The sequence below is a fragment of the Cydia pomonella genome, chromosome 13 (assembly GCF_033807575.1).
Source record: "Cydia pomonella isolate Wapato2018A chromosome 13, ilCydPomo1, whole genome shotgun sequence".
NCBI lineage: Eukaryota > Metazoa > Arthropoda > Insecta > Lepidoptera > Tortricidae > Cydia > Cydia pomonella.
In genome coordinates, this window is record NC_084715.1 from 19,268,026 (window position 1) to 19,291,316 (window position 23,291).

At 36.7% G+C, this 23,291-nt stretch overlaps 1 protein-coding gene across 4 annotated transcripts in view; it reads right to left on the reverse strand.

Moving 5' to 3' along the window:
• The window catches only part of LOC133524493 (CCR4-NOT transcription complex subunit 3), a 46,743-nt gene that overhangs the window by 21,339 nt on the left and 2,113 nt on the right, over positions 1 to 23,291 (reverse strand). For 2 of the 4 annotated variants that reach the window (XM_061860558.1, XM_061860557.1), the window contains exons 1-6: positions 22,232 to 22,573; positions 21,600 to 21,832; positions 15,631 to 15,786; positions 12,661 to 12,840; positions 9,487 to 9,682; positions 419 to 516 (exon numbers count right to left, since the gene is read on the reverse strand). In XM_061860558.1, coding sequence (XP_061716542.1) covers positions 419 to 516; positions 9,487 to 9,682; positions 12,661 to 12,840; positions 15,631 to 15,786; positions 21,600 to 21,832; positions 22,232 to 22,256 — 888 coding nt within the window. In that variant the 5' untranslated portion in view covers positions 22,257 to 22,573. Of the gene's footprint in view, positions 1 to 418; positions 517 to 9,486; positions 9,683 to 12,660; positions 12,841 to 15,630; positions 15,787 to 21,599; positions 21,833 to 22,231; positions 22,574 to 23,291 lie in introns of those variants that run through there. The other 2 variants (XM_061860556.1, XM_061860555.1) reach the window with 1 other exon arrangement.

Here is a 23,291-nt window from a genome sequence, read left to right on the forward strand (position 1 = left end):
CTATTGACGGAAATCGCTTAACAGATAGAACCAAAGATACATTGATTGAGTAAGTTGTGTAAAATCTAATACAATGTCGTGCTTCGAATTTGACAGGTAAACGAAATGGCGCTGTCCATACATTTTACGGTAACTCTAATTGTCAAAAAATTGACGTTTGACAATTCAGTGACCGCAAATCATATGGCGCATTACAGCGCCATGGATGTCAAACTAAGGGCACATTTTTTTCTTAAACTTTACCTCTCTATTACAATCAATTCTCTTTGCCACGACTACTAACTATAGTTTAAAAATAATCAGCTTAGAACCCAAAACCAACAACATAATTTTGGAAAATCAATACTCCACATTATACTAAATATACAATATATAATGTTAGATGATGAATGAATGTCGTGTTGTCTATGGTACTCACTTTCGCTATGACCTCTTCTTTCTTTTTCTTCTCAATGTCTATGGAATCTGTGGAGTGGTTGTGGACTTCTAACGTGGGAGACGGAATGGGACTTGTTCCTGAAACGAGAAATGAATCAATTTATTTAGAGAAATATTACGTCAGGAAGTCTAAGAGAACATTTAGCATATTGATCATAATGCAAGAGTCATGATTTATGGCTCACATACTAGATATGATATGAATGAAGCTGTAAAAAATGGGTTTTTCTAGTGAGAAATCTGTATGTTATTTATTTATTTATTTAACTTTTATTCCACAATACAAAAAAAGTACAAAGGGTCGATATGTTATCTTATCATAACATACAGATTCCTCACTAGAAAAACCCATATTTAACAGCGTAATATCATTCTGTCCCTCCCTAACTATGATACTTTCTCTTTCTTACTAGCCAGGCTGTGCCTTATACTGCTTGGCAGTCGTGAGTTGAGCGTTGAGAGATATCTTATACCTTTAAACGAGCAATTCTTGTATATATATATGTATATATATTTCTGTGATCTCGGAAACGGCTCTAACGATTTCGCTGAAATTTGGTATATGGGGGTTTTTGGGGGTATACAATCTATCTAGATTAGTCTTATGTATGGGAAAACGCGTGTTTTTGAGTTTTCATGCGTTTTTCTTTCGACGCAGAATATGGTCGCTAATTTCGTGTTACTAGACCAATAGTGGGACCGGATTTTTGCCCTATAAGTTTCGATAATTCTAAAGAGTGAAAAGTGATGTTTATCTGGTATGGGACATATTTTTAAGCATATTTGTAATATATGAAGAAAATTTAGAACGAGCGTTAGATATAAATAAGGTATTTATGTATTTTTATTGATGAATTTTGAATTAAAGTACAAAATTTAAGCATCGTCTTTTATAATATGTATGAGGCTTTATGCTATCAAATTTTTAGAAAAAAAAATCAACGTGCTACTTTGTCAAACTCAAATTAGCTTATTATTTTGTCAATATTGAATTAAAGTTTGAAAAATCCACAATATCATATCTAAATTCTTAAGTTAATAGGCAAGGCAAAAAATTAGAAGAATAGGATATGTGCTTTACAATTAATAAGCGTTTTTTGTCCTGTAAGATCTAATATTGAATTAAAGTCCGTAGAGATAAGTCTATTACTATAAAATAATATATGCAGCCATTTTATGGAAAGGTAGAAATATCTGTGTGTAGCTTGCATTGTAATAGTAAAATCAACTTAAAAAGGCGCGAAATTCATAACCACGCCGCGCTGGTCCGTCAACATGTCGGCTCGGCGCGCGGGAGCCTATCGTAGCCGACCTAGTGAGCGATAGATACCTCGCCCCGCCCGCGCCCCCCGCTCAGCTTCGCAAGCGCTGTTTGTCTTTTCTTTCAAATCATTCATTTGTTTATTTATCGTGCACATAAATTAGATGCGGACATTACATGAATTTAATTATAGAATAAAAGTTATTATGACTTCAAAATGAGTGAAAAATGTTTGATATGTGTACTGTACTGACTTAGTAACAGAGAAAAAACGAGGAATTGAGCAGTTAATAACTGCGAGCAAATAATCTTTCTTGGTGATGGGAAAGTTAAATATTTCTACGGGAAGGAGGAACTACGTTTCCATAAAAAGTGTAGATTATACATTGAGTCGAAGGCTATACCGGCGTACAAAAGACTAATGGAGGTGGCATCAGAGGGCTTACCGCGAACCACGTTCGACGTGTTGCCTCCCTGTCATACTTACGTACGAATTTACAAGTGCGACAGAGAGGTAACACGTCGAACGTGGTTCGCGATAGGCCCTCAAATGTACAGCCAAGTGACGATGATGAAAATTACATTTTCAAAACTTTTGTCTTTTGGTACCATTGTGTTAGCCGCCTGTACTTACTTTCAACATAGTTTATGTTACTGCTACATAATAAAAGGCATTAAAATACACGAGTGTGGGCTTAGGAAACGAACGAAGTGAGTTTCTTAAAAAGATCACACGAGTGTTTTAATGCCTAATTATCTTATACCTTTAAACGAGCAATTCTTGTATATATATATTTCCGGGATCTCGGAAACGGCTCTAACGATTTTGCTGAACTTTGGTATATGGGGGTTTTTGGGGGTAAACAATCGATCTAGATTAGTCTTATGTTTGGGAAAACGCGTGTTTTCGAGTTTTCATGCGTTTTTCTTTCGACGCAGAATATGGTCGCTAATTTCGTGTTGCCGGCCACTGTCCGTCTGGTCCAGCGGGTTAAGACGCGGACTGCTAAACGAGTGTTACGGGTTCGAATCTCGCCTGGTGACTAACTTTTTTTTTTATATGTTCAATTTTATATATTTTTTTTAATTTTTATTGTTTTAGACAAGTTTAATTTAGTAAAAGAATGTAGTTAAGATTATCACCTATACACCACCATATTACAATAAATAGTTAATTATAACCGAGCAAAGCTCGGTCGCCCAGGTACTGTATAGTTATTGCAGGTAGTTCGCAATCACATTTTTAGCACAGGCATTATAAGAGAGGTATGGGCATTGTAAATGTCATCTGGCTCTGTGTGGTAGGGCACAGCACAGCGGATGTCATTCCAGATCTAGAGCAGAACCCAACTGGGGAAGTACCTCCACCTTACAGAAAATCGCAGCCAAATAACACTAGACCCTACTCATAGTGTTGTGTTCCTGCCGGTGAGTAAGGTTGCCAGAGCTCAACGAGGGGTGGGAGGGTGTTAGGGTCGGCAACGCGCATGTAACTCCTCTGGAGTTGCAGGCGTACATAGGCTACGGATACTGCTTACCATCAGGCAGGCCGTATGCTTGTTTGCCATCGACGTAGTATAAAAATAAATAAAAAAAACACACACAATTAAAATATTTCATACGGCATGTGCTAATTATTTGTCTCAGTGTAAACAAAAATATATCATAATTTTGATATCAATTTTCAAATTCAAAATGGCGGACATGTTTTATAACTTATTTTAAGAAATTATGAGTAGTTTAAGACTTTAAAAAGCAAGAAATTGTTTCTTGCTTCTGTTTGTATATGTATCATGTAGTATTTGATGTTTTCATTATTTTTGAAAGTCCTCAGGGTGCCGATTACGAAAATGACATCCATTATGGAACCCAAGATGGCGGACATTAATTTTTCTTAAAAATCGGTATGGGTGTCATCTCCGAGGTTCTTCGAGGTTTCGATTACGAAAATGACGTCCATTTTGCAATCCAAGATGGCGGAAATTATTTTTTCTTAAGTCGATATGGGTGTCATATCCGAGGTTCCTCGGGATTCCGATTACGAAAATGACGTCTATTTTGAAATCCAAGATGGCGGACATTAATTTTTCTTAAAAATCGATATGGGTGTCATCTCCGAGGTTCCTCGGGGTTCCGATTACGAAAATGACGTTCATTTTGAAATCCAAGATGGCGGACATTAATTTTTCTTAAAAATCGATATGGGTGTCATCTCCGAGGTTCCTCGGGGATCCGATTACGAAAATGACGTTCATTTTGAAATCCAAGATGGCGGAAATTATTTTTTCTTAAAAGTCGATATGGGTGTCATATCCGAGGTTCCTCAGGATTCCGATTACGAAAAACACGTCTATTTTGAAATCCAAGATGGCGGACATTAATATTTCTTAAAAATCGATATGGGTGTCATCTCCGAGGTTCGTCGGGGTTCCAATTACAAAAATGACGTCAATTTTGGCGGTTCTTGTTGGTGCAGATTTCAAAAATAGAGACCATTTTAGAATTAAAGGTGGTTGATATCACGGCTACACACATCGACACCCATTTCAAAAAGTAGCGTCCGCCATATTTATTTTCAAAATAGATGCCATTTTTGAAATCCACACCCCTAAAAACCCAGAAAACAACACCCATGACGACTTTTTCAAAAAAGTGACGTCCGCCATCTTTATTTCCAAAATGGACGTCATTTGTAAAATTAGTACACATACATCATACAACATGAAAACTAAAAACATTTCCATCCTCTTTTGGGCAGTTGTGTAAGTCTGTGATAACCCTAGGTAGGTACGGAGACCTTGAGCGGTGTCGGCATTTACGCAAACATCAAAGGCGTCGGCCCACTGTTACTTTTTACACTGTGCTTTTAGTGTGTAAACGAAAACGTCACATGATATGTCAAAAGAAAAGTTATTTTATCTCATACCTTTAAACGAGCAATTCTTGTATATATATATAATTATATTTCTGTGATCTCGGAAACGACTCTAACGATTTCGCTGAAATTTGGTATATAGGGGTTTTTGGGGGTATACAATCTATCTAGATTAGTCTTATGTTTGGGAAAACGCGTGTTTTCGAGTTTTCATGCGTTTTTCTTTCGACGCAGAATATGGTCACTAATTTCGTGTTGCCGGCCACTGTCCGTCTGGTCCAGCGGGTTAAGACGCGGACTGCTAAACGAGTGTTACGGGTTCGAATCTCGCCCGGTGACTAACTTTTGTTTTTTTTATATGTTCAAGTTTATATATAATTTTTTTAATTTTTATTGTTTTACACAAGTTTAATTTAGTAAAAAAAAATGACCTATGTAATAAGAGAAATCGACAATAGATGGCGTTACTCTGTGACAAGTGCTGTAATGTTAAAATCGATTGTAAATAATAATAATTGTCAGTTCACATTTTACTTTTTAAGTTTATGTACATTATCACCACCATATTACAATAAATAGTTATAACCGAGCAAAGCTCGGTCGCCCAGGTACTATATTACTAACTGTACTAGGTTGCCTTTTTAACAAGTTGGTCCAGTCCATGGTTGCCTACATTTTATATAAAAATCGGTTAATCTAGGCGACCATTAACTGGACCAACTTTTTTAATACGGCAACTTTCAAATAAGCTTTCATTTGATATATCATACGATGAAATAACAAACAAAAAAACTATCCGTACGCAATCTTACAAGGCAACCTACTTGAAATGTATCACTGTGAATTTTGTCTTACATTTATTTCTTATCAGAAATAAATAACATGAGGGTGCATATACCTTATTATAACGTATCTCTATATAACTATCGGTTATCAATATTAGCATTAGCGGTTAACAACAACATTCCCCTTAAAACAAATAACTATCGCGAGGAAAATACCAAGTCCAAACATCTGAAAAAAATCGGGAAAGAAAAGCTGCAACTGGCTTTTAAAATGGTACAAGGAAGGGTGGTCATCTGTATGAGAATGTGTTTTTTTTGTCTCTATTTGACCCAATGGTTGACTGGTAGAGAATGCCTTTTGGCATTAAGTCCGCCATTTGTGTTTTTTTTTTGTTTGTGCAATAAAGTTTAAATAAATAAATAATATTCATGTAACGCGATAACGAATTCTACGTGAACGAAACCGCGGGCAATACCTATTATAGTAACAACAAAATAACAATTTTCTATTGCTATTAATTTAAAACACGCTTTAGGATTTTTTTTGATGGACCGTAGACGCAGTCAAGGGCACCCCGCTCCCCACTACCGTTGTTCGCTGCCTCCTGCCACAGCGCGCGGCGCGCGCAAACTTGCCGCGCGTTTGAAACGTAACGTATTTATATAAGCAAGGAATGCATACATATCAGTAATGAGTGTCGCCGTGATTTTATATCTCTAAATTTTTGTTTAGTAACTGAGATCATTGTTGATGATCGATTATTATTAACTCTACAAACTTTAATTCAATATTAGCTATACTGCTTAACCTGAAATCAATATCTAGACAAGCACATTGTCTACATGTCTAACTTTTTACTAGAATACTAAGTTGATCGATAATATCGTAATTTTGCAATATCAGCAACTCTAATTCTATATTTACAAAATAACTCGTGTTTTTACGTTTACTAGAAAGCAGCTGTTCCAGATTTCTAAAAACTGAAAATTGTACATAAATTGAAGTGTTATTCGATATGCTAAAGTTTTCTGTAACTTTAATTCTATATTTACTTAGTTATTAGCAAAAATTAAAATATAACCGAAAGCTCAACCTTAAAATTTCTAACTTTTTACCAAAGTATTATTTAACATACTCCCAATGACATATCAAAAAAGAAAAAACTTTAATATTATCGAAACCCATTTTTGTTCAACCGCTGGTCTATTACCGGCCACTGTCCGTCTGGTCCAGCGGGTTAAGACGCGAACTGCTAAACGAGTGTTACGGGTTCGAATCTCGCACGGTAACTAACTTTTGTTTTTTTTTATATGTTCAAGTTTATATATAATTTTTTAATTTTTATTGTTTTAGACAAGTTTAATTTAGTAAAAAAATGTAGTTAAGATTATCACCTATAGACCACCATATTACAATAAATACTTATAACCGAGCAAAGCTAGGTCGCCCAGGTACTATTAACATTATTAACACAACAGGACGAAGATCGCGTTTCACTGATGGTCGCTTTTAAACTAATATTATTTTCTTAGATGCGCTTCTTATTTATTGTTTTTTTTTTGTGAAATTTCTTACAAAATAATATATATTTTAGCAACATTTCAGTATCCAGCAGTTTTGACATCCAGTTGACAGTCTCCAATCAGCAATGAAGCCGTGCCAAAATACACGTGTGACTAATTATTATTCGTGGAATATATGCTCACCGATTTTGATCCTTAACCGCAATAAAATAGAGTAGAAATTGGCGAAACTTGCAATAAAATCGTGTTAAGATTACGTATACTTATCTCAATGGCTCAAACCATTACGTACTTGTTTACTAATATTTGATGCATCAAAAGTTTTCCATCAGAAGTAAAAACTATTTACATTTTTCACGTATAAAAACGTATGCTTCTATTCTAACTGGTTATTTATAATTGTAATATGTATTGTGTATTACATTTACCTTTATTAAAGATCGTGTCATTCACGAAGACGCGTGCCGTGACTCGTAATTTCATACTATTAAAGTTTAGATTTGACAAATCTGCGCGCCATCGTGGATGACACGAACTATACACTACAACGGTTATAGTATAACCATATGAAACAATCAAGGCAATAACAAAATGATTTACACTCAAGGGGCCATTCATTTATTACGTGAGACTATTTAGGGGGAGAGGGTTCCACTTCTTCTTCCTAGCGTTGTCCCGGCATATTGCCACGGCTCATGGGAGCCTGGGGTCCGCTTGACAACTAATCCCAAGATTTGGCTTAGGCACTAGTTTTTACAAAAGCGACTGCCATCTGAACTTGCCACCCATAGGGTAAAACTAGGCCTTGTGGATTAGTCCGGTTTCCTCACGATTTTTTCCTTCACCGAAAAGCGACTGGTAAATATAAAATGATATTTCGTACATAAGTTCCGAAGAACTCATTGGTACGAGCCGGGGTTTGAATCCGCGACCTACGGATTGCAAGTCGCACGCTCTTACCGCTAGGCCACCAGCGCTTCTGGGACGCTTCTCCCAGGGGAGGGGGTTCCACCATGTTTTATTTTTTTCTTATCAGGTGGTAAGGAGTCTTGATAGTTCCTACATAAGATCACAAAGATGCGCTAAGTTAAGATTATACTTTGAAACCTATTAATCCAGAGATATTTCAATAGCAGATCCACTTCCCGAGTGTATTTTGAGCCCCTGTGGACTGATAAAAAAATGAAAGATGAAGAAAAACCTTGAAATAAAACCCAAATTGATTATAACCATAAAATAAAAACAACTTCGATTCTTACGAAATAAATGTTAAACACATGGGAGGGGGTAGAAGCGCTGGTGGCCTAGTGGTAAGAGCGTGCGACTTGCAATCCGGAGGTCGCGGGTTCAAACCCCGGCTCGTACCAATGAGTTTTCAGAACTTATGTACGAAATATCATTTGATATTTACCACTCGCTTTTCGGTGAAGGAAAACATCGTGAGGAAACCGGACTAATCCTAACAAGGCCTAGTTTACCCTCTGGGTTGGAAGGTCAGATGGCAGTCGCTTTCGTAAAAACTAGTGCCTACGCCAAATCTTGGGATTAGTTGTCAAGCGGACCCCAGGCTCCCATGAGCCGTGGCAAAATGCCGGGACAACGCGAAGAAGGAGACATGGGAGGGGGTCGGCCTATTGTTATTTTTTCTTTCATAGGCAAAAATCGTCTTACGTAATAAATGAATGGCACCAACAGAAAGGAGCGTAAGCGCCGGTTTAAATCACTTTCCGAGTTACTATATGGCGCTCCAAAAACTAAAACTAACATAATAAAATTAAAACTCTTTAACCCTTGGGACGGCTAGTACCTGATCCGTACCAGTCCTGTCAATTGCCAGAGGGTCTTCAATTTTTGTACCCGTCTACTGCCTAGTCCCAGATCTGTACAAACTGTCTCAACTGCCTTGTGCCTTATCAGTCAACAAATTTATTCTAGCATATTCTTACTTAATTTTGATATCTAAACACTTACAAATAGAGATTTATATTACTTGCATTTCAATGCAATATAAGTCGCGGCAGTCAACGGGTGCACGTACGCGAGCCTATCCGGCGTTTGAGGGGGATGGGACGAATCCGGCACTAGGCATCTGACGGGTACAAGTATGTTTGTCGGTTCGGCGTTCCAGGGGTTAAGCCTAATGCCTTTGGACCTAATATTAACAAACCTAACTAAACTTAGACAAATGAATGCAAATCCTTGGCTTTCAAGTCAGCCCTACATAATTCTGGCTTTATTTCTGTAAAATTCAGCCGTTTGAATCATTACTATTAGAGACTGTAGTCGCAAAGGATGGTAACCCGACGCTATTTCGTCCAAACCGTTGTTTTCGTCGTAATGTACTCGTTCTCTTTGAATCCGGGTTGTTTGAGACGATATGAGTGTATGTATATTTACTATGTAAAGTACCTGATATCCTAATGCTAGTGGGCGAGACGTTTGAATTGTTACTATTAGACTCTATAGACGTGGCGGATGGTAACCCAACGCCGGTGAGTTCTATTTCGTCCAAATCGTTGTTTTCGTCGTAAATGTACTCGTTCTTTTCGAAGCCAGGTTGTATGAGACAATGTGAGTGTATGTATATATACTATGTAAAGTACCTGATATAATGCTAGTGGGCGAGCCGTTTGACTCGTTACTATTTGAATCCGTGGTGGCGGAGGATGGTAACCCGACGCCGCTGAGTTCTATTTCGTCCAAACCGTTGATGTCGTCGTATATGTACTCGTTTTCTTCGAAGCCGGGTTCTAAGTATGAGTCTATGTAGTATTCTACGTCGTCTTTGATCCTTTTTATCTGGAAATTAGAGAGAAATAGGTTAAGGCACGAGAACCGTATAAAAACTAAGTGAAAAAAAATTATTGCCTGAGGTAATGCAAAAGATAATCAAAGGAAGAGATCGCTTTTTAGCGATAAGTCTGCTTGTTGTTATGTTACCTACTCACTTATGTCCTTTCTTTGTTTGTAACTTGTATTTTTCTTTGTAGTGCACAATAAAGTACTTTATTATTATTATTTCCTTTATTTATTTCTTTTCTTAGGTTAGGATTTTTACAATATGTATATAAAAGTAAAATATACAAACACTTACAAAACAATACAAGAGATATAAACACATTATAAAAAACCTAACCTAGGGTTATTATTATTGTATCTCCTTGGATTTCACGGGCCTATAAATCCCGGTCTTTTGATAGGCTTGCGTGGGGATATAGATCCAACACGTAGAGGCCTCTTGGAGAGCTTTAATGTCATGTAGAACGCCTGCTGGAACCCGTTCACGGGCGCAACAATAGACACCCATGAACCGGTCGCAGCAGGCATTGGGACTATTGTAGTAAAAGTGAACAGTATAACGGTCTATGGATTAAAGTTTGGGAGGGCAATGAGATTGGGTTATAGCAAAGAGGTCCGGACACCTGCCATAACAATGTTTTCACTAGTTATCGAGGCAGGCGGTGACTCGCCGCCCACTAGATGGGCCCCTGATAATGCCGTCGTGAAGACGACCAGGAGCAACACCGGTGTGAGCGGCTCAGGGGTGTCGAGGTGTCCGGCGCTTTCTACCCAGTGGTTGATAACAGGTATTATTATAATCATGCCATGTAACGCCTTGTATGTGCATTGTTTAGTTATTACAACAAGGAAAGCTTTAAGGGCGTGGACTGGACGCCCACGGCGCGCGGCGCGGCAAGCGGCCACCGCTGTCGTCCAAAACAGATTCATTCATCGCGCCGCGAGCGTCCAGTCCTAGGCCTATCGAGCGTAGCGCGTCACCGTGAACCTTGTCGGAATGCACGAAGGTTCATATTGTGCTGTAGCCGTACGCGTCAGTTCACGTCTTTGGCGGTCAGTGTTAAATTAATTGTATAATTTTTGATGTAACGCATGATTTACGTGTTTTAGTCACTCGGGCGACATGTTTCGGAGAGCTTAGCTCCACCATTTTCCGTAAAACTGGAACCCGTAAAAACGACTAACGTCATTGTTATTATGATTCAAAGCAGGCGGCGCATGCGTTTTCCTCGCCCGAGCGCGCCGCCTCGACCGAGGCACGTCTACACTGGCCGATTTGTGCGTGAGGAATTGCCTCGCGCGTATGCTCGCTCCGTGTGGACCCGGCTATTCACCAAAATTTGCTTGTTAATTTTGTCAGCAGGTGACTATGGGACAAGCCTTCCATACTTTGTCATGTAGTGTACTTATTAAATCGTGTATGTAGGTAACAGTCAGATGAATTACGGGCATTCTAGCAGTAGAGGCCAATCAATAAGACGTGCGGTTTCCAAAACAGAGGATGTAGAGTCGGAATTCCGGCGAGTCATTATTTTTTTACCAGTTAGAATCTGTGCGGGAAGAGAAGAGTCGTGGAATATAAGGGGACCAATACATTTCACGACTCTTACCTTTCCGCACAGACTTCACACATTTAACTTAAAAATCGAAACTATTCCAATAAAGGCCTGCACCAACGGACATTAAATCAATCAACATACAATTTTCCTCCAACAATTTCAATTTCAATTTTTCTTCTTGGTCCAGCAGATATCACTGGCCCCTGGTCCAGCAGATATCACTGGCCATTCAGCGAGGCAATGCCGCCAGTATTTTTGGCACTTTTGGTCCGGGTGAAAATCAGAGTGGGGGGTAGGTTTCTATTTGTTTATTGCTTTTTGTTATATAGATACTAGGTAGGCCGTTGACGAAACGTGTTGTGGATATATATTTTGTAGGATAGGTGCATATTACGATGACGAAGCGTGTTGTGGATGCTTTTTTTTTTTTTTTGCTTGTATTTATTGACGAAGCCTGCGTCGTGGATCTAACATCTGTCTTGATATGATTTTAATTGTGTTTTTAATAAATTATGGATCTAGTGCTTCTACAAATGTAAATACTTGATTTGTTGATTTTCCTATTTCAATAAGGTATAAATCTGAATGGTCCGAGACCAACTTCGGAGCATCACGGAGGATCTTTCCGCGGCATGAGGAGCACATTAGAGTATAACGCTCTCCGCGTTATCCTCTGGCCCCGCACGCACCGACATGCGCCGGAGCCTCCCGGGCGCCCGCGGGCGTGACGTGACTCCTTATCCCTTTTGATAGTGGCGGGCGCTCCCGGTGTGGAGGGATTTTCCCTCGTCAGTGCGCGCTTCGCGGAAATCCGCCAGTTTGCGCAGGGCTTTAGGCCTAATTTCAACTAGAATGATGTATTGATGACCGGTTTGACCTAGTGGGTAGTGACCCTGCCTACGAAGCTGATGGTCCCGGGTTCAAATCCTGGTAAGGGCATGTATTTGTGTGATGAGCATGGATATTTGTTCCTGAGTCATGGGTGTTTTCTATGTATTTAAGTATTTATAAATATTTATATATTATAATAAATCGTTGTCCAAGTACCCTCAACACAAGCCTTACTGAGCTTACTGTGGGACTTAGTCAATTTGTGTAATAATGTCCTATAATATTTATTTATTTATTTATTTGTCTCTCATAAAAACGCGCACGAATGATTTCGTACCATTATTTATAAAAACGGAAAAAAAATCACGTTTGTTGTATGGGTTTAAATATTTATTTTATTCTGTTTTTTAGTATTTGTTGTTATAACGGAAACAAAAATACATCATCTGTGAAAATTTTAACTATCTATCATGGTTCATGAGATACAGCCTGGTGACAGACGGACAGCGGAGTCTTAGTAATTTTTGGGTACCAAACCCTAAATTTGTCCAATCGCTTATCTATGAATGATGGATATGTAGTTTTTACCTGTTCTACTTCAACGGACATGTTGTCTAGCATGCGCAGCAAGGTTTCAAGCTTCTTGATGTGGAAGCGGTGCTTCTCTAGCTTCTGTTTGAGCTCCTCCATGCGGTCCTGCTTTTCTTTGTCCAGCCGCTTCTTTTTGCCGACCAGCAGCGACTCGATCTCTGACTCGAACTGATCTACCTGTAATTGTGAATAGAAAATGTTAGGAAACTAACATACATACTAACAGGTAAGTTAAATAAAAGCTTGTAAAAATAGATAATATATGTACCGATATGTTTAAGACAGACAGGTGAGATATAAGAGATTGGATTGGATAAGCAAGCAACTAGTGCTGCTAAGCTAATTTTACAAATAGAAGTCATGAGGGTTTTTCCTTAGCCCTTTGAACGCCAAGAACTTGCAAAGGCGTCGTTACTAGTCGTGCCCACAGCGCCAAGGACAACTATAGATGTCATGAGGTTCGCTGTCCAAGTAACCTTCATACTTTCAAGTAAGGTTTACATTAGCTTGCTTGCCCCCGGGAGCTTGGCGTTCGAGTGATGTTTGTGTTTATGACATAAAGCGTTCAAAAGGTTAACAGTTGGGTAAACTTTAACAATATCAGATCTACTTTAATCATCAATAAAATATTGAGTAAAACTGTTTCTACCTCTACAGTGTACAGATAATCAGAAAATAATTACTCATATTTGTATCAGATAGTAAAATATTAAAAACAAACAGCAAGATAAGAGATAACTAGGTGTTGTATGAAAATAATACAACACAAACAATTAACATAGTGGCGCCACGAAAAAGTGATAATAAAAAACAAATAATTGTGTTGACAAATTGCAATATGTATAAATCTTTTGGCGCTATGTAATAACTTCCTACATCAAGCCTTATTGAGCTTACTGTCGTGGTCTGTACTGTACTGTTTGTGGAGACCGGTCTGTTTAAGCTTACACGGGGTACAGGTTATGTTAAAGTATGTAACTTTACTTTTGAGTGACATTAACGTGAGACACTTCATTCGGTTCTTGTCTGTTTTATTTTTTTTGTCTTTTAATTATTTATATAAGAATTCAAGCCTTGGCGACCCTCTACATCTCTAAGGATAATTTAATATATATTTTTATATTTTATCTCTGACACGTAGAGACTTATACATCTCTAAAGAATTTTAGTATTTTATGGTTTTATTTTTTTATCATAGTTTTTTTTTGTGTAATTTGACATTTAGAGACAGTATACATCTCTAATAAAGTATTTATTATTTCATAGATTCGATATTTGTAATTTTTTTTTTTTTTAATTTATTGTTTGTAAAAATGGACATGTAAAAGTGCCCCTGTGGCCTATTTGCTGAATAAATGTTTGATATTTGATATTTGGTCAATTTGTGTAATAAAATAATGCCTTATAATATTTATTCATTTTATTTTTTTACAAAAGGGGTCTGCCGTCTTTACACATTATTGTAAGTCGTCGACTAACCTCCTGATAACTAAAAGTAGTTGTTATGTACATATTTGAAAATGAAATTCTTATTTAAAATACATGTTCAAAATAGATCGTGATACATGTACAAAAAGTTGTACGTATTGTCTTTTGAGGCTGAAATGCCGCATTTATCACTTTGTCAGCGTACTTATTGTAAGGCCAGAATTTACATATTGGTTTTTATTTCTTGTCTCTGTTTATTAATGCTACTGGTTCTAATGTTATTCTTGCATCAACCATCGGTTGGGGAGTCAATTTCAAGGTTCAAATAAATTTCATACTTTTAAAACCACTTGTAAGGAACCATTGGCCACACCCTTCACTGACAATCTTTGCTGCATTCCATATAAAATTATTAGTTTAAATTCAAACTTCAATAGAGTTGAATATTATAAGTGACATATATGGCTTCATATATGGTAAAGGCTTAATAAATTTGATTGCAAAGACAAAGATCCACCTGGGGCCAGTTAAGTGTTGTGTGTGTGTGTTGTGTTAGTGTTGCGGAGATTAATATTTCAAAGACTGAAAAACAGTAGACAGTTATGGCTTACGGGTTTATTATAAACATTTATCACGTTTGACGGTTTGACGACCGGTCTGGCCTAGTGGGTAGTGACCCTGCCTATGAAGCCGATGGTCCCGGGTTCAAATCCTGGTAAGGGCATTTATTCGTGTGATGAGCATGGATATTTGTTCCTGAGTCATGGGTGTTTTCTATGTATTTATAAATATTTATATATTATATATATCGTTGTCTAAGTACCCTCAACACAAGCCTTATTGAGCTTACTGTGGGACTTAGTCAATTTGTGTAATAATGTCCTATAATATTTATTTATTATTTATTTATTTATCATCTAACAAAGCATTGATAACTGTTTATCCCTATACATCTTGACATTTCTGTTCGTTAGAAAGGGATAACGATTTACTGTACGAAAAAGTATTGGACACAACAGATAATATAATGGTGCAGTACAAAGGCAAACTCCCTATGAGGGGTTTGCAAGAGGTTGCCAAGCGGGTGAGCGGGTAAGCGAAAAATAGTATGAGCAACGCTAACTGGTGCCAAAGAGAATTAAGTATGGAGGTATATTGTCAAAGTAAATTTGGAGTCACCTTTTACTGTCATCTTTCGACACAGGACTAAAACCCTTAGAATTTTGACCCATAGGCTATTTGACCCATGTTCTTTCACTGATATGTGTTAAAAGTAAAACTATGTCGCCATCTACTCGAATATAGGCCAAAGGTATATCGCCATTTATTAATTGATTTTTAGACGCACGTTTAGACATATATCTTCGCTAGCGCGAACGCTTGCGAGGGATTTTACCTAAAATGGCACCCACGAGCGTGAGTGCACTCAGTACACCCGCGCCAGCTAGAGGGTTAAGGGGCCCATTGATTACCAGTTCCCTGGACGATACGGCGAACTGGTAATCAGTGGGCCCGTTTAGGGTAGTTGCTGGTCCTCACCTGTAAGTTGAGCGCGTCGATGGACTGGACGAGCCACGCAGACATCTCGTCGCGTTCCTTCTGCGCGGGGTCTAGCTTCTGCGCGGCGCCGAGGCCCTCCTTCGAGTACGCCTTCGTCTTTGTCTCCCGTTCCACTACTTTGAACCTTTCCATTTGCTGGAAAATTAATTGAAAATTAATTAGAAGAGAATCTTGCCAAGAAAAGGCGTCCATGTACAAACTTAGTAAAATCAATCAAAAATGTCTAGCATATCTCCTGAAGCAGGGTTCCTAAAGATACCATAAATAATTTAACATTTGTACAATAATATAGAAAAAATAAGAATCCAGCCTTAAGACGAAAGTCGAGGACTCGCGCGAAATAACCTTTTCATACAAACGTATGGGCATAACTATGTTTTGTATACATCAAATTATGTAAAAATATTTTCCAAAATGTCAATATTCAGAGAGGAAAATGGGGACTACGCTTGTATGGAGAATCGGCCGTCCTCTTTCGTCTTAAATTAAAGTCAATTTCTTAGAAATAGGTAGTTTTATATTGGTCATATTTATCACTGAAATACACCCAATTTCTAAATAACGGAAATATTCTTATTTATTATCTTCACTTCATAATACATTTCAAATAGACATCAAATAATGGTTTTTACACATAGTTTAGAGTTTATCGCTAGATATATAAATAGTAGAACATATTTTGTGATGGGGTAGGTCAGTGCCATCATTATACTAATATCATAGTCATTAGGCGGGTCCACACAGAGCGAGCGAGCGAGCACGTACGCGCGAGGCAATTTCCTCACGCTCAAACCGGCCAGTGTAGACGTGTCTCGGCCGGTTTGTGCGTGAGGAAATTGCCTCGCGCGTATGCTCGCTCCGTGTGGACCCGGCTATTAACACTAAAGTGATAAGAATTTTCAGCAGCACACTAAATAATACACATTAACATTATTATAGTTCGTGTCATATACGATGACGCGCAGATTTGTCAAATCTAACCTTTAATAACATGATATTACGGGTCAAGACACGCGTCTTCGTGAATGATATGACCTATATTTAAATTTTATTTGTAATTCAATTTGTATTTCATATTATTATCATCCTACAAACGCTGGCCGAGAGTTGGGACTCCCCGATACTGAGGCGATGGATGCAGCTCCATACCACAGCGGGGAAATAATAATTTTTTAGGCCAATTTATTACTAACATAGTTTCTTAAGGATTTACCCATTGTTACTAACATATTTAATTTTAATTTTTATCTTAATTTATATTGTATTTTAATGTACGGAATTTATTTTCTGAATTAAAATTATTGAATTGAATTGAATTATGTTTGTGTATCTATATGAAATTTAATTTGATATTGTTTTTGTTTAGGAAGCGCTCGTGGCCTAGCTAGCGGTAAGAGCGTGCGACTTGCAATCCGGAGGTCGTCGGTTCAAACCCCGGCTCGAACCAATGAGTTTTTCGGAACTTATGTACGAAATGTCATTTGATATTTACCAGTCGCTTTTCAGTGTAGGAAAACATCGTGAGGAAACCGGACTAATCCCAATAAGGGCTAGTTTAACCTCTGGGTTGAAAGGTCAGATTGTAGTCGCTTTCGTGCTAAAAACTAGTGCATACGCTACTTCTTGGTATTTAGTTGCCGAAGCGGACCCCAGGCTCTCATGAGCCGTGGCAAAACAGAGGAAGATGATCGTTATTTTTTGTTTTATCTATGGACATTTTAACCCAAAATAATCATTTTGAATGAATACCATTGAATAACTGTATACACAGCTATATTTATTTAATACGTTGTAGGCATTTACCGTAACTGCGTATATGTAACTGCGTAAATAAGCCAATTTGGCATATGTGAAAGTTTGTTTGCACCACGAAAACTGGAACCTTAGCAACAAGCCTTCAGCCAAACAAGGTTTCCATACAAAGTTATATAAAGCTTAACAACTGCCTTTGTTAGTAATGGCTCCATTCAAAGTTTGCAATCATGTTATGGTGTTTGTAAGGTTTTATGCTAACAAAGCAGCGTAAGTAAGATTTGGAATTTTAAGTTAGCATAGCAAAGATATAGCAGAAAATACTTTAACAGTACATATGATGCTACTTTCCCGCACACGTGCGGGAATGAGCACTTTCCGTGCATATGCCGAAACTTTAAAGAGTAATATGTACTGTAAAACGTTGTACGATACACGTGCGAATAGATAATTTATAAATTAAATTTCCTATTTTCTGCACTTGTATCGTAAATAACTATTTCACCACACCAGCTGGTAAAGGTTCTCTTCGTACTTAAAAAACTAATGAGAAAGTTGCATTTTATCCACATGTATATATCATGGGACACAATGCTTGTAATTTAAGATCTTATATTACCATAGGTTCATTGTGAATAAACGATTTCATTCATTCATTCATTCATGTGTGTCAAACGAATGAAATGCAAATTTTGAGTTATTTCCTTATGTTGGCTGGTAGAATTGACTTTAAGATGATTATTTTGAATGATAAATATTTAATAACTTTAATTTTGAAGTGATTTGCTTTGATTTTGTTTCATATTTTACAGTCAGTATTTTTCTTGCATTGAACCACAATATTTTTCACCTTTATTGGTGGCAAAGTTTTATTTTATTTTATTTTATTTTTTATTTTATTTTATAAGACACACCAACAGTACATAAACAAGGCTAGCAAAGTAACAAGTATAGTGGCCACGTATAATATCTATGCACCAATAACAGGTGTGCAACAACACTCAAACAGTTCGACCGTTTGTTTAACCCCAGTGCGTTGAAACCCTTGCAATATTCAAGATTCCATTTTCAGTTTTGGAATCTCACTTGCTATTAATATTAGCAGGAGGGGTTAAACAACAACTTTGCCCCCTTGTAAATCAAATAACTGTCACTGTTCTATCATTTTTATCAAGTTCTTATTCCCATTTGTTCAATCAATCAATCAATTTTTCGTGTTATGGCTCCATCAAGGTGTTGATGATTCTGCCAATGTCGAGGTTGGATATTTGTTCCTAAGAATATAACAAGTGCTTGAAAGGTATGCCTTTTTAGGGTTCCGTAGCCAAATGGCATAAAACGGAACCCTTATAGTTTCGCCATGTCCGTCTGTCTGTCTGTCTGTCTGTCTGTCTGTCTGTCTGTCTGTCCGAGGCTTTTCTCCGTGGTCGTTAGTGCTAGAAACCTGAAATTTCGCATGGATATATAAATCAATAAAGCCGACAAAGTCGTACAATAAAATCTAAAAATTTAATTTTTTTTAGGGTACCTCCCCTACACGTAAAGTGGGGGTGAAATTTTTTTTTCGCTTCAACCCTAGAGTGTGGGGTATCGTTGGAAAGGTCTTTCAAAACTAATAGGGGTTTCCAAGAAACATTTTTTGATAAAGTGAATATATTCGGAGATAATCGCTCCGAAAGAAAAAATAAATGTGTCCCCCCCCCTCTAACTTTTGAACCATAGGTCCAAAAAATATGAAAAAAATCGTGGAAGTAGAGCTTAAGAAAGACATTAAATGAAAACTATAGCGGACATGATCAGTTTAGCTGTTTTTGAGTTATCGCAAAAAGTTATCCCTTCATAGTAAAAAGACTTATTTTAATTACTGATTATGCAAATTTGCCTATTTGTTTAACTCGGGTGAAAGGTACCGTTTCATCCCTTGGTTAACAATTTACTATACTTTAAGCTCCAGTTTAGCTTATTGTGACGGAAGAGTAACTACGGAACCCTACACTGAGCGTGGCCCGACATGCTCTTGGCCGGTTATTTGATTATGTATTTGTCACCTCTGCTTTCTTTCCTACTTTTCTGTCTAATAGTAAAAGATAAAGCAATTACTGTAACCATATAACCACCAGTTATGGGTGAGACTCTACTTTTAGAGCAACGCAAATCTGTTCACAAATTTTTAAGTTCATTGTGAATTTTTACCTTTAAATTAAGGGTTTTTTTATGTTTCAGTTTATGATGTATGTTAAGCCTTTACAAGGCAGAGGGAATATTTCACACCTGATTTGGAACATTATTTCAAAGTGATAGGGTTAAATTTTGCATAATTCCTGACAGCTTTATGACCTCAACACCCTAACTGTCAAACCTAATAATCAGAAACTATGCATAGGAATCTGATTTCTTGGTAACTCCAGAGACATTTTGAGACACTCAAAACTGTTGTTAAAAAGTTGATTCACCCTTATATATATTCTAATAACATTTTAAAATAACAATAATAAGGATAATTGTGTTATTCAGTTGTTTAAGTACTTAATCAAGACTGAGCTCCTGAAAAACATCATTAAAAAAAATAAAAAAAAATATTATAGGACATTATTACACAAATTGACTAAGTCCCACAGTAAGCTCAATAAGTCTTGTGTTGAGGGTACTTAGGCAACGATATATATAATATATAAACATTTATATATACTTAAATACATAGAAAACACCCATGACTCAGGAACAAATATCCATGCTTGTCACACGAATAAATGCCCTTACCAGGATTTGAATCCGGGACCATCAGCTTCGTACACTACCCACTAGGCCAAACCGGTCGGCAAATAGTCTGTCTATTCATTATCATTGACTTATTATATTATGTAAGTTATTTAAAATGATTGTGAGATACATTAACCATATTGTATGTGTCACAAGTAAAAGGTAAGCCAATTTTTTACTATGTAAGCATTAAAATTTATGGAGAGCTATAATTTGATTTTAATTTTCAATTTGAAATCTTTTATTTCATTTAACTGTGACACATACATTTTGTTTGTAAAAAACAGTTTCAAAAGGTTAAAAATTATACCTAACCCTAAACCTACAAGTTACCACTATAGAGTACATAGGGGAATGTAGTGCTGCACAGTGTAGCATTAGCGGACAATCAGGCTTATCCACTAATAATCTACAAAGTTTAATAACCTCAATTATGATAATAGAATTCCAGTCAAACACATGATAGGCTGGTGTTAGTCAAATTGGTCTACAAGGTGTATTTTAACACTTAAATCAACATAAAACATGGAAGGTCATGAATTTGAGTCTCCTTGGCGCTCAATAGTACGAATGATTCTGATTAGGAAAAAAATAAGGTCAAAAAAAGAGGGTCAAAGGTTATGTAGGAATGTCCAGATTTTGGATGTTGTCGAATTAAGGGTTAAGAAAGGCACACAGATAGTCTACATACTGTAACAAGTATTTTTCAATGTTTTTCACTTATTTTGTAAACACAGTAGTTATTTTACATAATAATACCATCAAAAAAACAGTTTTGAGTAAACAATCTGCCATATGTAAATGTGATGTTTACACTCTATTCAAATTTAACAATATCTGTGTCAAATATAAGCAGTACATTCGGTTCGGCATTTGGAGATAAACAAGTTACGAAATATAAGTAAAATAGCAGTTGTTCTGACTATCATAAATACATTGCGCTTTACTCCTTGCCTTGCACTATAGGCGGTATAGAGGTCTATACCGCCTATAGTGCAAGCCAGTTTGGAGTTGATAAACCCGTACACTACCAATAGGGATACTTTTTTAATTCTATAGAAGAAGCCTATTTGTATCAGATGGTTGTTGTTTTAAAAAGATTAGTTTATTGTATTTTAAACCATCCAATGACAAATCTTATATTATGATTGAATAGATCAATTTGATATATTTTCATGTGTATAAAATAAAGGTTATTATCACAATGCTCTTTAAAAATATTTATTATTCAGAGTTCTTTATATGTTGTACTTTATTATATTATTTGAGGTTATGACTAATAGTTGAACAATGGGTAGTATAGAAAAACAATGTTTTTCTAACAAGAAAATTCTACCTACATGCAGAAAAATGTGTCACCCATTCATATCAATAATATGCAAGATATTTTTAATGTTTTTGTCACAATGTAAAGGTAGTAAAATGTTATAACTCACCGTTTCTATTAGTTTCCTATATTCTAAAAGTGTACTCTTATCCTTAATCTCTCCGGAGGCGATCCAAGACTTGATTTGATCTCGTAACCTCTGGAGTTTCTTAATTTCCTTCTTGAGATCTGCCTCATACTTCTCCTTCTGGTTACTGTTAGTGGCATTGTGAACCTTCTGCCAAATGTCCTCAAACGTCTCCACCCCTTCCGTTACCTTTTTTAAACACCTGTCTATTTCACCTGCAAGCAACATACGTCCATATTAACATAAGAAACAAAAAAACCAGTTTGAGATCTTGTTTTTAAATAAACAATGCTAGTTTTCAATAACAATGTACTTAAGCCCTATCGCTGGAGTAATTAAACATAATGCTTTCGAATTATCACTCGTATAACAATTCAAGAAATCTAAAAAAACTAACGATTCAATAGTATCAGCATCGCGGCTTTGAACTGTCAATAGGAGCTTGAATACTTCTTATATGCCTCGTTATGGAAATATTCGCGACAATATGTTAGCCACCGTCTAGCAGACCTCTTCACCGCCAGGATGGCAGAGGAGTCGTCAATCTGACAATAATGCTCTAGAACACGTATATCGGTTGGGGTCAATCTCTAACCTGATAACATGACAATTACCTTGTAATTTTCTTGTCGCAGCCATAGCTATTTACACATGTGGACGAACGTTTCGTACATATCCTAAACATACAAACTATTTACAACAAAATGCACAAAAATTATTGATAAACAGACAAACTACACATCTGAAGCTTTGTTCGATTCCAAGATGGCTACCGTACACCGCTCGAACTGTACAACAATAGTGACTGAACGCATCCAGGCTGACCACCACCAGATGATCACAGCCTCGCGCCTGGAATGGTAATTAGCACGAAGCTTTCATAAATAATATGAATGGTTTGTCACCAATAACAACAAACTTCAAATTTTCCACAAAATGATTTTATGTAGGTACGTCGCGTAGACCATCAAGTGCGCAGGCGCAAAATAATAGAGTTGACCATAGACAAATTGACGAAAAAAACGTTGAGAAATGGCGAAAATTATATCATTTCTTTACATATTTAAGCACATTTTAATGTAAATACCAAAGTGAAGATAATTATTTGTTAATTTGGAGTTATATAGCAATGGTAAATATAATTAAATTAATTTCTAAACGAAAACATTTAAAAAAAAAAACTAAGTAATTTGTCTATGACTAAAGTCAACTCCTAATATCAGAAGTTCATATAATATATACTAGATGGCTCTAAAAGTATAATTTTTTTTTAAATAATTGCCGATTATCTAGATGGCGCTCTTAACGTTCGCAAGTGTTAATTCACAGAAGCAAGTACTTTTCTTAGTAGATGGCGCTAAAATCAACACTTAAATAAAATGGTTCACACTATAATTCGTAGATGACACTAAAAACAAAATAAAAATAACTCCTTATAAATATCTCTAGATGGCGTTGTTTTCTATAAATTACTTTTATAAGTACATTAGTAGTTGGTCATTTTTGAACCTTAATGCCCTTACATAGAATTGAAAAGAGACAGCCCTTGAAATTCCGTGACTGCACATTCCGTAAAAAAATCTTCCTGACCCAATTTGTAGCCGTGGCTACAAATCACTGAATATTTATTATTTACCCCTTTCTAGAATGAATAATATTTGTATAAACGGCCTT